Source organism: Myotis brandtii, unplaced genomic scaffold, assembly GCF_000412655.1.
Source record: "Myotis brandtii unplaced genomic scaffold, ASM41265v1 scaffold727, whole genome shotgun sequence".
In the NCBI taxonomy this organism is placed as follows: domain Eukaryota; kingdom Metazoa; phylum Chordata; class Mammalia; order Chiroptera; family Vespertilionidae; genus Myotis; species Myotis brandtii.
Genome location: NW_005370872.1, coordinates 891413 through 905848, shown reverse-complemented (window position 1 = coordinate 905848; position 14436 = coordinate 891413). Strand labels below are relative to the sequence as shown.

Genomic DNA, 14436 nt, shown 5'->3' with positions numbered 1-14436 from the left:
GGAGAAATCCAAAACCCCTAGATTTGTCTATTCTTGGCACTCAGTAGATTGGATTTGGGAGGTATAGAGAGCAGCAGGAGAAAATAGGATGGACTCTTTCTACAGACACTTATCAAATATCTAAAACCCAGAAAGAGTCCCGAACCTATTCCAGTCTGACTTTTACCACCACAGTGTTCTTAGAGCTCTACTGGGGATTAGATGACATTAGTTAATGATTTAAACTCCATGCCAGGCAGGGGCCCAAAGAGCTAGCAGCTATTTCCATAGCCCGTGTGCTCTGGGAGAACCCTGGAGCGAGGCACAGTGCTCAGAAACCTGTAGATTTACTCTACAGCCTATTTCACAGTCTAACACTCCTATGCTTCTGGTTGAGTCAGTTATCCCCCAGCTGGCTCTCTGATGCCTTCACTGTGTCACATGATGGTGGTAGGAATATGGAATGATTCTGATGATGCAGCCAGTCAAGAAAAATGTCAACCAGAAGACTCCCAAAGAGGACTGCTCTTCTCTGCCTTACCGAGCTCATGTTTACTGCCCATCAGTCTTATGCGAGGTATTTGAAGAATTATTGTGAATGATGAAGAGCAAGTTTGAGTTCATTTGCATTTTCCCATATTGAGAATATTATATGTTTTTATGCATTTCAACACCCCACCATTCTAGCTCCAAGCAATGTGTATACTAGCTTATTTTACTAGAAAAGTTCTTAGTATATATATTATATCATCTTTTTTTACTCATATTTGACTTAATAAATCTTTATGCCTTTGCAGGCTTGAGCCAATGACTTTTTCATTGACTTGCTTACTTTTTTAAAAAAAAATCTGAGTTGGAGAAAAATCAATTACTTTTAAATTGCTGTTGTGCACGAATAACGTTTGTAAAGAGAATACAAAATGAAGTTTCTACTTCACTAAGGCTGGAAATCAGAGTCTGAACTTTAAATCTTTTCAATTGATTTTCAATATACTACTTTCTAAGAGGCAATATGTAGAGTAGGTATCAAATTTGGTAGTATTTATGCAAGTTTACAAGTGTACTGTTTAATTTTCTATGCTTTCCTCAGATAAATTAAAATTTTAAAAAGATTTAAAAAATCAAAACTCACTGCTATTAGTAAATCCTTGGGCTAACAAAGCCCACATTGAATGATATCAATGAAAATGATTATAATTGTAATACATATTATTAAATATATAACTACTATATGCCACTCACTGGACTGGGGGCTTTAACTATGCCTTCATACTATGACAAACATTTTATTCCAGATGAAATGGATCTAAAAAAAAGTATTTGGAACTTCTACCATGATGGAAAAACTGGAACCTGTCTTGACCTCCCACCATAAAAAATTAGACAAGTGGATGAAATATGTATTTTTAAAAAACACTTTTAAGACATTGGACAACAGGCAGAGCATGACCGTGACTGCTGAGAGAAGGGAAACGAAACAGCTGAGTACCGCCAGCATCCTGGCTTTCTGCCTGGACCCAATTTAGAACACAATGGTTTCACTGAGCTGCGGAGAACTGGATTTGGTGGAGGCCAAGATAGCTGTAATTTGCAGAACAGACTAACACAGAAGATAAAGCCACTCAGAAAATGAGCATCAGAAATATGCCATGTCCCTTGAGTTAGTTACTGGATGTTGCATATGAGTAAATGGAACTCCACGGGCCTACAAACAAGATGAAGGATGAACAAATCCCAAAGCTCACAGAGGACTAGGAGGGATTCAGACTTTCACAAGTCAGAGTGCAGGTATTTTATTGACCAGCCAGTGCATTTGCCTTAGCAGTAGGGTAGGACTATCCCCTGAGTAAAAGCTCATCCTCCTAAATATAAAAATCATCCTTAAAAGGATCAGTCAGATTGCCAAGTAACTTACCTACCTGCCACCAAAAAAGGCAGCTCTCTGAAAAAGAAAGACAATAAATCCAATCACTCAACAACTTAACTAACAATGGCCAGCGTTCAACAAAAATTATTAGACATGCAAAGAAGCAGACATATGGAACCCATAACCAGAAGAAAAATCAGTTCGAAAGGTGGAGATCCAGAAGTAACAGATGATGTTGAGCAAACAAGGAATTTGCTCAAAATTTAAAGGAAAACATGAAAGAAATAAGGGTAAAAATGGAAGATATAAAAAAACTGAATGGAATGTATAGATATAAAAATATAATATCAAATTAAAAACAAAATAATATAGAGTGAGAGTAATAGATTAGATGCTGCAGAGTAGAAGATTTGTAAACTTGAAAACAGAGCAATAGAAGCTAGAAAAGCTAAATCTCAGGGATAGAAACTCAGTGACCTGGTGTGCAAATTGTAGTAGTCTAACACAGATGTAATAAGAGTTCAAGGGCAGGAGGGAGAGGCATAAAATAATATTTGGTGGAATAGTGGCTACATATTTTCCAAATTTGAAGAAAACTATAAAACCAGATCCAAGAAGTGCAACAAATCCTAAGCAGGATAAATATGAACAAAATCACATCAAGGCACATCATAATCAATTTGCTAAAAGCCAGCAACAAAGGAAAAATGCTAAAAACAGCTAGAGTGATGGAAAAAAGATGGAATGTTGCTCCCAAAAAGATGGAATATTTTCCCTATTCCTCCCACTAAGTACAAGCAAAAGCCCTGGACATTATATATAAAACAAATATGAGAAGAATCTGAGAGGTCAAGAGGAGACAGACTGGCTAGGAATCTCGGGACCTAAGAATGGTGATGATGAGCATCCTGCGTTTTTCTCTTTGCCTCAAATATTCCATACTAGGTGCTAGAGAAGCCAGCAACCTAGAAATGCCAAAAGGTGCAAGGTGGGGTCGGGGGGCAACTATATAACACACTTAGAGATAATCCATGGAACAAAGAGAAAAATCTAAAGGAACTTAAGAACAAACCAACAAAAACATTGCATTGAATTAAATTAAAATACAACATAAAATTTGTGGGACACAGCCATAGAGGTATTGAGGGGATAACTTATAGCACAAAAAAATATATACATTAGAAATAAGGAAAATCGGTCATGTAAGGTCCCATCTAAAGATCCTAGAAAGAGAAGAGCAACATAAACTGAAACTGAAAAAGCCATTCTACAAGTTAAAGGTGACATTGGATTGGGTATCTAATTATATCACGATAACTTGCCCAATGCACTCCACTTAGTCAGTGAGAGAACCTTCTGAGCACTAAATAGTTGGCCAAGAGTAAGTTCTGCTAAACCTCAGGTATAAAGAAAGAGCATTTGGTTCCAAGGTAGCAATTCAAAGAGCAGCGGCACCACTGTTCCTTAGTGGTGGAAGTCCACATTTCATCAGCCTCTACCAGTTCTCAAAATACAATCAGCCCTTTTTAAAGGGAAAAATATGGTTCTGTGATTAAATGTAGTTGGGAAATAAACAAAGGCAAATAAGATTCTTTACTGTGAAACCTGGCAGAGCCTTTTGCCTGCGGATACCCCTTATGAATCTCCACATGGCATCTACCATGTCCCAGGTTTATTTGGCCACAGACACTTTTTCCATGAAGCATCCCATGGGAACAGTGTTCTGTAAAATTCATTAACAGAACAGTTCTCCAAACAACTTGAGGAACTATTCTATGGTCCCTACAGTTTAAAAGATTATCAGGGCTGAATAGAAATAGACATCTGTTGTTTTCAAACATCAATTAATGTGATTTTTTTAACCTACTACAATGGAAATGCCCTCTGTGGTCAGGATGAGTACCAGAAGAAATGCCTTGGGGTGGAAAGCAGGAGATAGAAGGGAAGAATATTACCAAGAAGAGCCTGGCACGCACTGTTCATGAATCAGCAGGTAGGGGAGCCCAGTACGAAACTGGAAAGGGCCAGACAACTCAGGTCTTGATGATCAAGTTAAGAGCTTTGACCCTTTTCTTAAAAACAATGAAATGCCAATAGGGAATTTTTGAGTAGGGAGCAACAAGATTAGACTTTCATTGTATAACGTCTCTACAGTGTAGAGCAGTGGCTCTCAACTTCCTTAATGCAGCAATCCTTTAATACAGTTCCTCATGTTGTGTGACCCCCAATTTCATTGTTACAAATTGAACATAATTAAAGCATAGTGATTAATCAAAAAAACAATATGTAATTATATGTGTGTTTTCCGATGGTAGGCGACCTCTGTGAAAGGGTCGTTCGACCCCCAAAGGGGTCGCGACCCACAGGTTGAGAACCGCTGGTGTAGAGGAATATATCAGGGTATCAGGAATGGGTGTAGGGAGGGCTGAGCTGGTGCAGGCAGGAGGTGAAGGCAGCCTGGTGTTGGTGCCAGAAAGAACTGAGAGAGTCTAGGAGGTTTGGGGGCTCCTTAGTAGCTGGATGCAGGTAAGGGGAAGAAGAGGAGAATACCAAATGATTCCCCAGTTTCTGTCCAGAATAACTTCATGGGGCAGTAATACCATGTAAAGAGCTAGCAAATATTTTAAAGGAAGAAAGGAGAAGGAAACCTGTAAGTTTGAGGTGTCTCTGAGGTATGTCCAAGAGTAAATGCTGAGTAGGCAGTTGGAGGTTTGCTAAATATTCTGGAGAAGAGATTGCCTTTTATTTCCCATAAGATACCAAGATAAATTTCAAATGGATTAAACATTTACATGCACAAAATTAGCTCATGCTCGGCCAATTCAGTGATTGGGCTTCGACCTATAAAGTAGGAGGTCATGGTTCGATTCCCAGTCAGGGTATATCCCCAGGTTGTGGGCTCAATCTCCAGTAGTGGGCATGCAGAAGGCAGCTGATCAGTGATTCACTCTAATCACTGATGTTTCTATCTTTCTCTCCCTCTCCCTGCCTCTCTGAAATCAATAAAACTATATTTTAAAAAAAATTAACTCATGAGTGATTGGAATAATATAGGAGAATATTTATAAAATCTTAATACATAGGATCTTTCCAGCATAAAAAAAATAAAAATATCAAGATTTAATTATATAAATTTAAATATGCTATATGAAAAACAAACATTTTTATACATTTAAAAGGCAAATGACAGTGGGAAAATATTTGTAATCTGTGGCAGATAAAATGTAATATACTTACTATGAAGGACTATTTCAAATCAAGAATGAAGACTGACATAAATAGGAAGTTCATAAAAGAAGAAACCAAAATGACCACAAATGTATTTTTAAAGTAGGAATAAAAAACATACGAGTTCAAACAACACTTAAATGGGTTTTGGCCATCAGAATGACAGTCCTCAGTACTGGTGTGAAGACGAAGAAACAGATGCTGTGCATTCTTAATAGGAGAGAATACTGTTACAATGCTTTTTCCTGGAGAACAATATGGAAATTTGTAAGTATCCTCCTGGACCCCGTGATCCCATTCCTGGGACATTAGCTCGAGGAATAATCAGATAAGTACACAAAGATGTACATACAAGAATATTCATTACAATATTATTTATAATAGGGAAAAATTCTCAAAAAAAGTTAGCTACCCAAAAGCTGAATTGACAATGGGTTAAAAAAAAAAACATGGTATTTCATATCGTGGATGAAAAGACAGCCAGTAAAAATGATAAAACAGAAACACATTTATGATATATATTTTTAAGTGAGAAGGAGGTGACATAATATAATATGAGCATTATAATTCCTTTCACATGCTTATTGTATCAAGATGTTACCAACATTTATCTCCTAGCTCCTAGTAGCTCAGTTTTAATAGTGGGGGGTTTTTTTTTCTATAACACAGTATTTTCTAATTTGTCTTCCTTGCTTTTTACTATTTGTGGAATAAAAATACCTGGGGAAAAAATAGGATGCTTCCCCAAAATTATTTTTGCACCCATTGATGAGTATAACCATCTGTGTGTGTTTGTAAGCCAGCCTGCAAAACAAAAACATCTATGAGTGATTTTCTGGAGTGACCCTACTCCTCAGTTCCAGGAAAACACAGCAGGTGACACAGACAAATATGAAGATATCAGAAGTTGCTTCTCCCACATCTTGACTGTTGACATCTTCCCTAGAAGCACACATGAGACTCCCCAGGGATGGACCCGGGACCTGGATGCTGGGAAATTCTCCAGGGGAGAGGTGAGCATTCAGGGTGCTCTCCAGCCAATGACAATATGGTTTCCTGCATCTTAAAAACCCATTCGCTTCTACAGGCTCTTTCCAATTTGCAAACCAGAGTGACTCCTGTTGAGCAAAGCTCTGAAAACATACATTTGCCCTGCCCTCTACATTTCGGGACTCCTGGGCTCTGCTGGCAAAGCAAAGGATGGAATCTTTTCTACCCCAGAAGTTCATGGTTCCTTTTGAGAATATGATGAAGACTTGAGAGCCTCCCTTCAGCAGATGCACATACATTCAACATTTCATAACTGTTTCAGGTTCACAAACTCCCAGAAGCCCATAAGGAGTTATTTAGAAGGAGCCCAGGTTAGGGTGGATCCCCTAGTCTAGAAACAACTCTCTCCACTCATAGCTCAGTGGCCACTGTGGCTCCTTTGGAACCTGCCCTTGTCCTCCCCACCTGCTTTTCCCTGGAGCCACCTTCTCTCCTCACTCTCCCCATACCCATAGCATCCCTACCTTCACTAACAGTCAATCTGGAACCTGGATTGTCCCAGTACTTCTCACCATCATCACCATCTCTTTTCATTTTTCAAAACCCACTCCTCTATCTTTCAATAAAAATACAAGTTGTGGCTGAATGCAACTGCTACAGAGAACACATGTGATCCTTCCTTCCCTTCTTCCACTAACACAAACCTTTCAGATGTTGGCATAATGGCTCATGTCTTGTGTTTCACAGCAACAGCTCTGAATTGTACAGCACTGTTAGTCTCAGCAAGACTACATGCAAATACTGATTTCAGAAGAGCCTCATTTAATGACAAACAGTGGATTATTTTTAAAACGACCTTCATCTAAATGCAACGCCCACTTACATTTTGTAGCAAGGCTCCTGGGTTTTATAACAATGGTAATCTCAGGAATTTTGTGGTAAATTTGAAAACCCAGTTCCTGGGTCACTTGCCTGTAAATCCTGGTGTGCAGACACACGTGCCATTTAGGCCTTCACTGTCACAGGTGCCTCCGTTCAGACAGCTGACGTTAGCGCAGGGGTCCTTGTAGGATTCACAGTGAACTCCTGTGGAGAAAGACACAAAAGGGGTGACTGATTAAGGAATCTTCAGCTCCCATGGCCTTTGAAAGCAAAGTGTTTAAACATCCTAGAATGGTATGTAGGCAGATTCCTAGTGGCACGTGTGTGTGTGTGTGTGTGTGTGTGTGTGTGTGAGAGAGAGAGAGAGAGAGAGAGAGAGAGAGAGCGAGCACATGCCCAGTCTTGACTTTAGGTTATTGTAAAGACATATTTTATGAGAAAATAACAAATGCAATCCCTTCTCTGAGGTCCAACCATAAGTCTTTCATCTGGACTTTCTCTGAGCACATGTCCCCAAGCCTGGGGACCAGAAAGTTAAAGGCCTGAAAGATCAAATTTATCAGGGACCAGTGTTTTCTGCATCTCCAAAAGAAACAGAAAATAGCCAGGCAGCCTTCATAAGATATCAAGGTAATTGATGACCAGCATCCTGAAGGGAAGAGTTGGATTCAGATATGTAAGTCAGCCTCAGCTACTTTGGGAAACTGTGGGAGAGAGAGGGAGCCCCCTGGTACTCAGTCGGCAAAGACCTCATTAGTTCCCCATGTACTAAAGTTAACATGTATGCACATACTACATTCCAGACCTTGCACTATGATTTTCACCAGATTTGATCCTCACAGCAACACTATGAGACAAATGCCCTCATTCTGCCATTCTAGGTGAGGGAATGGAGGAAAGAATTCAGGTCCTGAGGCTGCAGGGGAAGGAGCTGGAACTTGAAACCACAGGCAGTCTGCATCTGAGTCTGCTTGCAAAGTAGTTCTCTTAGAGTGAGCACAGACTGGCATGCACACACACAGAATTCTATGTAACTCAGCGCCCATTTAACAAAAGAGAAGCATTTAAAAATCATAATGAAAACGGTAAGTTTCCCATTGATATTTAAAAAGGTCTATGTGTGTGTATGCATGCAAATACCCGAAGTGGGACTGAGAGGGAAATGAATTACTTTGATTTTCACGTTATTTGTTTCTATAGTGTTGGAATAACTTTACAATGAGTACCTATCCTATATAATAAAGAGCTAATATGCTAATTAGTCCAGACGGTGGAACGACCTTCCGGAACGACCTTCCAGAATGACCAGTGGGTGGGGCTGAGGGCCATGGGGCTGTGGGACAGCCATGCTGCGAGGGCCGGGGCAGCTGGAGCTGCAAGGGCCGAGCCTCTTGCACAAATTTTGTGCATCGGACCTCTAGTTGTTTTATAATTTTATAAAAAACTAAAAATGTGGCTTTTCCTAAGGCAGGATTTCTGCTGTTGTTTCAGTGGAGTGCCAACATGCAGGCCTGGATTAAGCTCCCTCTCTCCCACTCCTCACTCTCTGGAGAGGAAGATAAATTACATGATACTCTGTATAAGAATCTATATAATGATATGCTCTTCCTTCCCGGCAGCATCATGAAGAACAAGCATAAAGCAAATAGTGACTGAATGGTATTTACTTAATTTACTATCCACTCATTACTTAGCTCACATTATAAAAAGGCTGCCACACCCCATGACTCATCATTTAGTCACTGAAATTACTCTTGTTGGGATTTTTCTCTCATTTCTTTTTCAATGCCTTAAGAAGTAGGGCTCAAGAAAGAGAAAAATATATAAGAGAAAATAGAATGAGAACTGCCTCTCTGTATTCACATTAATGACTTACTTGAGTCTGGTAAAGCATTTTAAAATGGATGGCTTTTCATTTCTTTTTATCCGTTGCCCCTCATATCCAACCCATGAACAATAGTCTGCCAGATGTTTTCCTAAAGTGCCTTTCAGATCTTTGCTTTATTTTGCTCCCTGCAACCACCACCCCAATCCCATGGCCCTGTACTCAGTGGGATATGGACCCTCTGAGCCCTGTCCTAGTTCCCTGCCCAGCTCCAGTGACTTGTGGGAGCCTCAGACTTCCAACATCCTTAACAAACCCAGGAGATGCATGTTAATATACAAGCTCAGAGTAATTTAAAGATGAAATTACTTATTAGCATAAAGCTAGTGATTCTTTGAGAGAGAGGGGTGAGGAAAGAGAGAGAGAGAGAGAGAGAGAGAGAGAGACACTACTTCGCCCACCTAAAACTCTGTTTCTATTTCTCACTGATTCCCAAGTAACGCAAAATCAACTGAAAGATCAAAATACAAAAGGGCCCATTCTGCTTCCAAGTGTTTATAAAAAAAATGGATTCACATATTTACAACCTCAGTGTTCCCCTGAGGCTGGTTAACGGGGAACCAGCTGACAAATAAGACTTTCAATTATAATGGGAAATGCAGCCAGGACTAAGGTTCAGAGATGTCTGAAGCCTAGAAAAATTTCCATGAGCAATCAAGGATGATCTTCACTGGGTTTCTAATGGTAGTCAGCTAATCTCACCTGCATGATATTAACATAAATAATACATTAACATACAAATTACCGCATTTTCCAAATAAGGCTGAAGAGCAAAATCTAGGCTAAATATTTAAACATCTTAGCCTTAAAAGCCTTCAATATTACAGATCTGATTAAAACATGCAAGATAATAAGCACTTTCAATGTTTTGTGTGTTTCTGGCAATAATTCTATCCCTTGTTATGTCTCTTTTTCAAGAGATAAGATATTTGGTCACTTGTGACTCAGTGAGAGTTTTCTGGCAGCAAGATGGAACAAAAGCCAATCTTCACAGAAACACGATGACTACGAAGCAAGATGGTCTTCAAGTCCCCAGTGAGCACTCTGGTTACTCACATTTCTATACTCTGAGCCTTGCTAATCCCTATATAAAAATATTTGTCATATTGCTCAGCTTGGCGATTAAAGCTATGAGCCTGAAATCTTAAGAAGAGAGATAAACAGTCATGAACACTGCTGAGCTGAGGCGGCCCCCACTCCTGCCCTCCTCCTGGGGCCCCAGGTCTTGCTTTCCTGAGCTCATCATTCCCCAGGGGTCCCAGGTGCTTGTACAACACGGAGTGTTGGGCATCCTACATCCTCTGACAAGAACGCCCTCCTTGATCTTTTTTTCCCACGCTTGTCATCACCTGGCACATCCTCACTGTCCAAGGCCAGCTCAAACCTCCTTTGTCCGGAAAGCTGAGCCTGACTCTCCCAAGACAGAGCTCCATTCTCCCACCATCGTGCATTGAGAGCGTGCTAAGTTCACGCTGTTACAGAGTTTATTGTGTTAAACCATGGCTTATCTGTTCTTCTGTCTGATCCCGCCCTCCCCCCTACCAAATCTCCGAGGTCCTTTAAAGCAGAGGCCATATCTTAATGCATGGAAGAAATTAAGGGTATACCACCAGAACCCTGTCCTTTCAGGAGGGGCGACGGGCCGTGTACTTTGGCTGACACACAGGTAGGATTGCCAGAGGAGTGAGAAGCGATTCCAAATCCGCCTCAAAAACACCCTATTTTGTCAGGGAAAACCAGGTCCACACTTCAAACCGAGTCTGTGGAATGACACATGCATCAGCCATTGGCAAGGGATGCAGCACGCACTATTACAAAACTTATGTTTAGTCTCAAGTAAAAATAAACTGTAATCCAGTCAAAACTAATAAAAAATTCATACTTTTCATATTAAGGAATAGAGAGGCAATGTTTCTGAAAAGATCTCTACTCCAACAGAGTTCTTCATAGAAGTTAATTTTAGAAATAACATGAACAAAAATTCAAAGAGTCGTGTACCAATTATAAATCTTTGTTGTCATCATGATTAGTCATGATTAAGATTTTGAAAACAAAAATCGTTATTTTTATCTCCAGGAACAAAAGCAGGCCAGGTAAAGAAAATTAGATTGAAGTGTTCTTGGAACATATTATTCTCTTTAAACCATTATTTTATATTAAAACTTATTTCCTCCATGAAAACTTTTCTATTATTTCTACCCTCACAGAACTCAACTTTTTCCAAATTATTTCAGATATTACAATTGACTTCTCAGCCTTAACCTCATTATTCCATGTGTGTTTCAGCCTCAGTTTGCTCTTCTGATTAAATAATAGCCTGAAACAGGAAAAAATCTTGACATCTATTTCTGCATCTATCTCACTACATGAGAGGAGTTAGGTAGACAAAACATCCAGAAATTCTGGTTCCTGGTTACACAGAGGAAATAATTTTAGCCAACAACAAAAATTCTCATCTTTTCAATTATAAATTCTGTGGACTTTAAAAATACACAACAATATGGTAAGCACCAGAGGGAAGGGGAGTCAGGGAGGTAGGAGAGGGTAAAAGGGGATAAATAGTGATGGAAAGAGACTTGACTTGGGGTGGTAAACACACAAAACAATATGCAGATGATGTATTGCAGAATTGTATACCCGAAACCTGTATAATTTTATTTACCAATGTCACCCCAATCAATTCAATAATACCATATAATAAAAGCCTAATATGCAAATCAACCAAATGGCGGAAAGACTGGTGGAACGACCGGTCACTATGACACGCACTGACCACCAGGGGGCAGATGCTCAATGCAGGGGCTGCCCCTAGCCTACAGGCCCCAAGGGGGATGGAGGGAGGCCTCCCCGATCCCTATTGCTCTGCCCATCACCCCGCAGAGGGAGGCAACCGGTGGTCGTGGTGGGGTGATGGCGGGGGCAGGGCAGGCCAGTGAGCAGGCGGCATTGCCCCCTGATTGCCCCACCTGTTGCCTCCCACAGAGGGAGGTGACCAGCAGCAGTGGCAGGGGGCGGGGGGTGGGGCTGGCAAGCAGGGGACGGGGCTGGCGAGTAGACGGTGCCAGGCCAGCCAAGGCAGGTGCCAGCGGGAGCGCCCCCCCCCCCAATCACCCACTGGTAGCCCCACAAGTATGAACAGAAAATTGCAGGTGTACTCAATTATAACTATAAAAATGTGGATATTAGAAAAGGATGAAACAATACAGATGACTATTCCTCTTGTATTCTGTTGTAAAGTAATGAGGTATTTTGAAATTTCTTTTTTTCTAAATTTTTTATTGTTGTTATATTATTTTCACAATTAAAAAACACAGGTGTTTTTTTTTCTTCCTAACTTTTGTCACCAAAAGTTCTAAATGAGTATATTGTTGATCATTTAGTTTGTTTTGCTAGAAATAAAAATAAACAAGGTGGAGCAGTCACTTGACTTTTTGACAATATAAAATTAGGAGTCCCTCATGAACTAGTTGTGAAATGGTTTTGCAGGAAGCGTCAGCATTCTGGTATCTCTGAAAGGAGGTTACTCTGAGTCCCTCTGTGCAGTTTGTTTCTAAAAATTTCATGATCCACAGTGGAAATTTACTGGGAAAATGTTCGAGATGGTTTCCCCTAATTAGTATGTCAAGCAGCAATTTCAATTCAAGTCAAGATAGCTACTTAGCATTTGCTTTGTGCAAGCCACCATATCGAACACTGCCGAGAATTAAAAAACAACAACAAACAAACGAAACAAAAAAACCTATGTAGGCACTGCCTTTCACTAAATTCTGATTTAGTGTAAAGGAGAAGAAAGTCTGCAGCCAGAAAGAATCGACTATAAAGCTGGCCGTAACTGTCATCACAGATACAGAGAAAATGAAGGGAGAGTCCAAGCAGGGAATCTATTTGGGGATCAACATTTCAGACAGTGGATACAGTCAAAGGATTGAATGAGAGCAAAGAGAAGGAACGAGAAAGGGGTCCAGAAGAAAACCCTGGGGACCAACTACATTTGTGGTGTCCCGAGGACAAGGACAAGGACGAGGACGAGGACTCAGTGGGGGCTGGGAGTGCAAAGTCCAGGGGGCAGGACTGCAGCTGTGGAAGCTGAAGCAGGGACCCAAGCGACCAATGGAGCAAAGGGGCAGGAACACAGTCGGAATTAGAGGCAGAAAAGGCTTCATGGATTCACTGAAAAGACTCCAGTTAAGTCACCGCTAAATCCATGTTAGCAGGATGGTATGGACAAGCTCCAACTGAGGAGGGTTAAAAAAAAAGATAAAACTTAAGGAAATAGAGGTGCTGTCTAAACCAACTCTAAGAAAATTTCATTGAAAAGAGAGACAAAGGGGGGATTACTATCTTGAGAGTCAAGTTGTGATTTTTAAATCCATATGGAATTTATTTAGAAGTGTGAGAACATTTATTTTTTTCTGTTTAGCAGCCCAATTTTTCTAGCACCATTTTTTTTTAAATGTCCCATTCATAGCAAGTCCTCTTCAAGAGTCACACTTTTTTATATGTCTATTATTATCGACAAGGGTTTCTGGACCATTCCTCAATTTGGGTCAGCTGTCCAATCTTGCACCTGTAACATGGGAATCTATAATAATAAAAGGGTAATATGCTAATTAGACCAGACATCCTTCTGGACAAGGCCAGAGGGAAGCCCAGGTCCCGGGTGCCTACGGGCAGCTTGAGGGAAGCAGTCCAGGTCCCGGGTGCCAGAGGGAAGCCAGTGCCGGCAGTCGGGGGAAGGAAGACCTACTCTTGCACGAATTTAGTGCATCGGGCCTCTAGTGTAATAATAATTGGAGCATTTAAATGGGTTTTAACATCTGGCAGAAGTTCCACTCATTGATTTCCTTTTGCAAAATGTTCTTAGCTATAGTTGCCTGACTTCCTATTAATGCCATTCTTTTTAGACAGTTATCATATTCATTTAATTTTTAAGAGTAAAACTCATCACTTAAAAATGCATATGGAAAATAAGAAGTTAAAGTCCCAACCCTCCCCACCAACACACCACCTATGCAAGTTCTAACTAGTTAGGAACTGAAGCCCACCCATCTGATAGTTTCCTAAGTTTATACATACATCTTACATGTAAGTATATATCAGGTGAAATGCTTCCAAAGAGGGAGAGAATGTACATTCTTCAAGGAGAGAAAGGCACAGGATCTTGTGACCTCTGTCCTCCCCTCACTCATTCTTCCTCTGAATTGGAGAGCCTGATTTAGCCCTTTCTGCTTCTCATATAATCCCTTGTACACCACCACCACCACCTCCCTATCACTCTTACTTTAGATGTCCTATTTATTGCTATTTTTCTAGGGTTTACCTTCCTGTTTCCAGCAGTCTTATTTAAACCTGAACCTAAATGTCTCTATAAATGCACCAAAGTTAAATAATCAATTTACCTGCCCACTGGGGTGACATTTTTAACACACGTGTATGTCTTCCAATATTTCCTACCCCCATTCCCTTTAACACATAGATTTGGTTAAAATTATATGAAACTTTTAGTGTGGTCATTTCAATTTTTCCTTAATAAGAGGTATGATAGACATACTTTAGAGTGACCCCTAATGAGCCATGCCTTTGTGTACTCCCCTCCCCTTGAGCA

At 40.4% G+C, this 14436-nt stretch overlaps 1 protein-coding gene across 1 annotated transcript in view; it reads right to left on the bottom strand.

Annotated features, from left to right (window-relative positions):
* The window catches only part of DNER (delta/notch-like EGF repeat containing), a 283908-nt gene that overhangs the window by 17468 nt on the left and 252004 nt on the right, over positions 1 to 14436 (bottom strand). The window contains exon 10 of the mRNA XM_014530157.1: positions 7037 to 7150. Within this exon, the coding sequence (XP_014385643.1) occupies positions 7037 to 7150 (114 nt within the window). The remainder of the gene's footprint in view (positions 1 to 7036; positions 7151 to 14436) is intronic.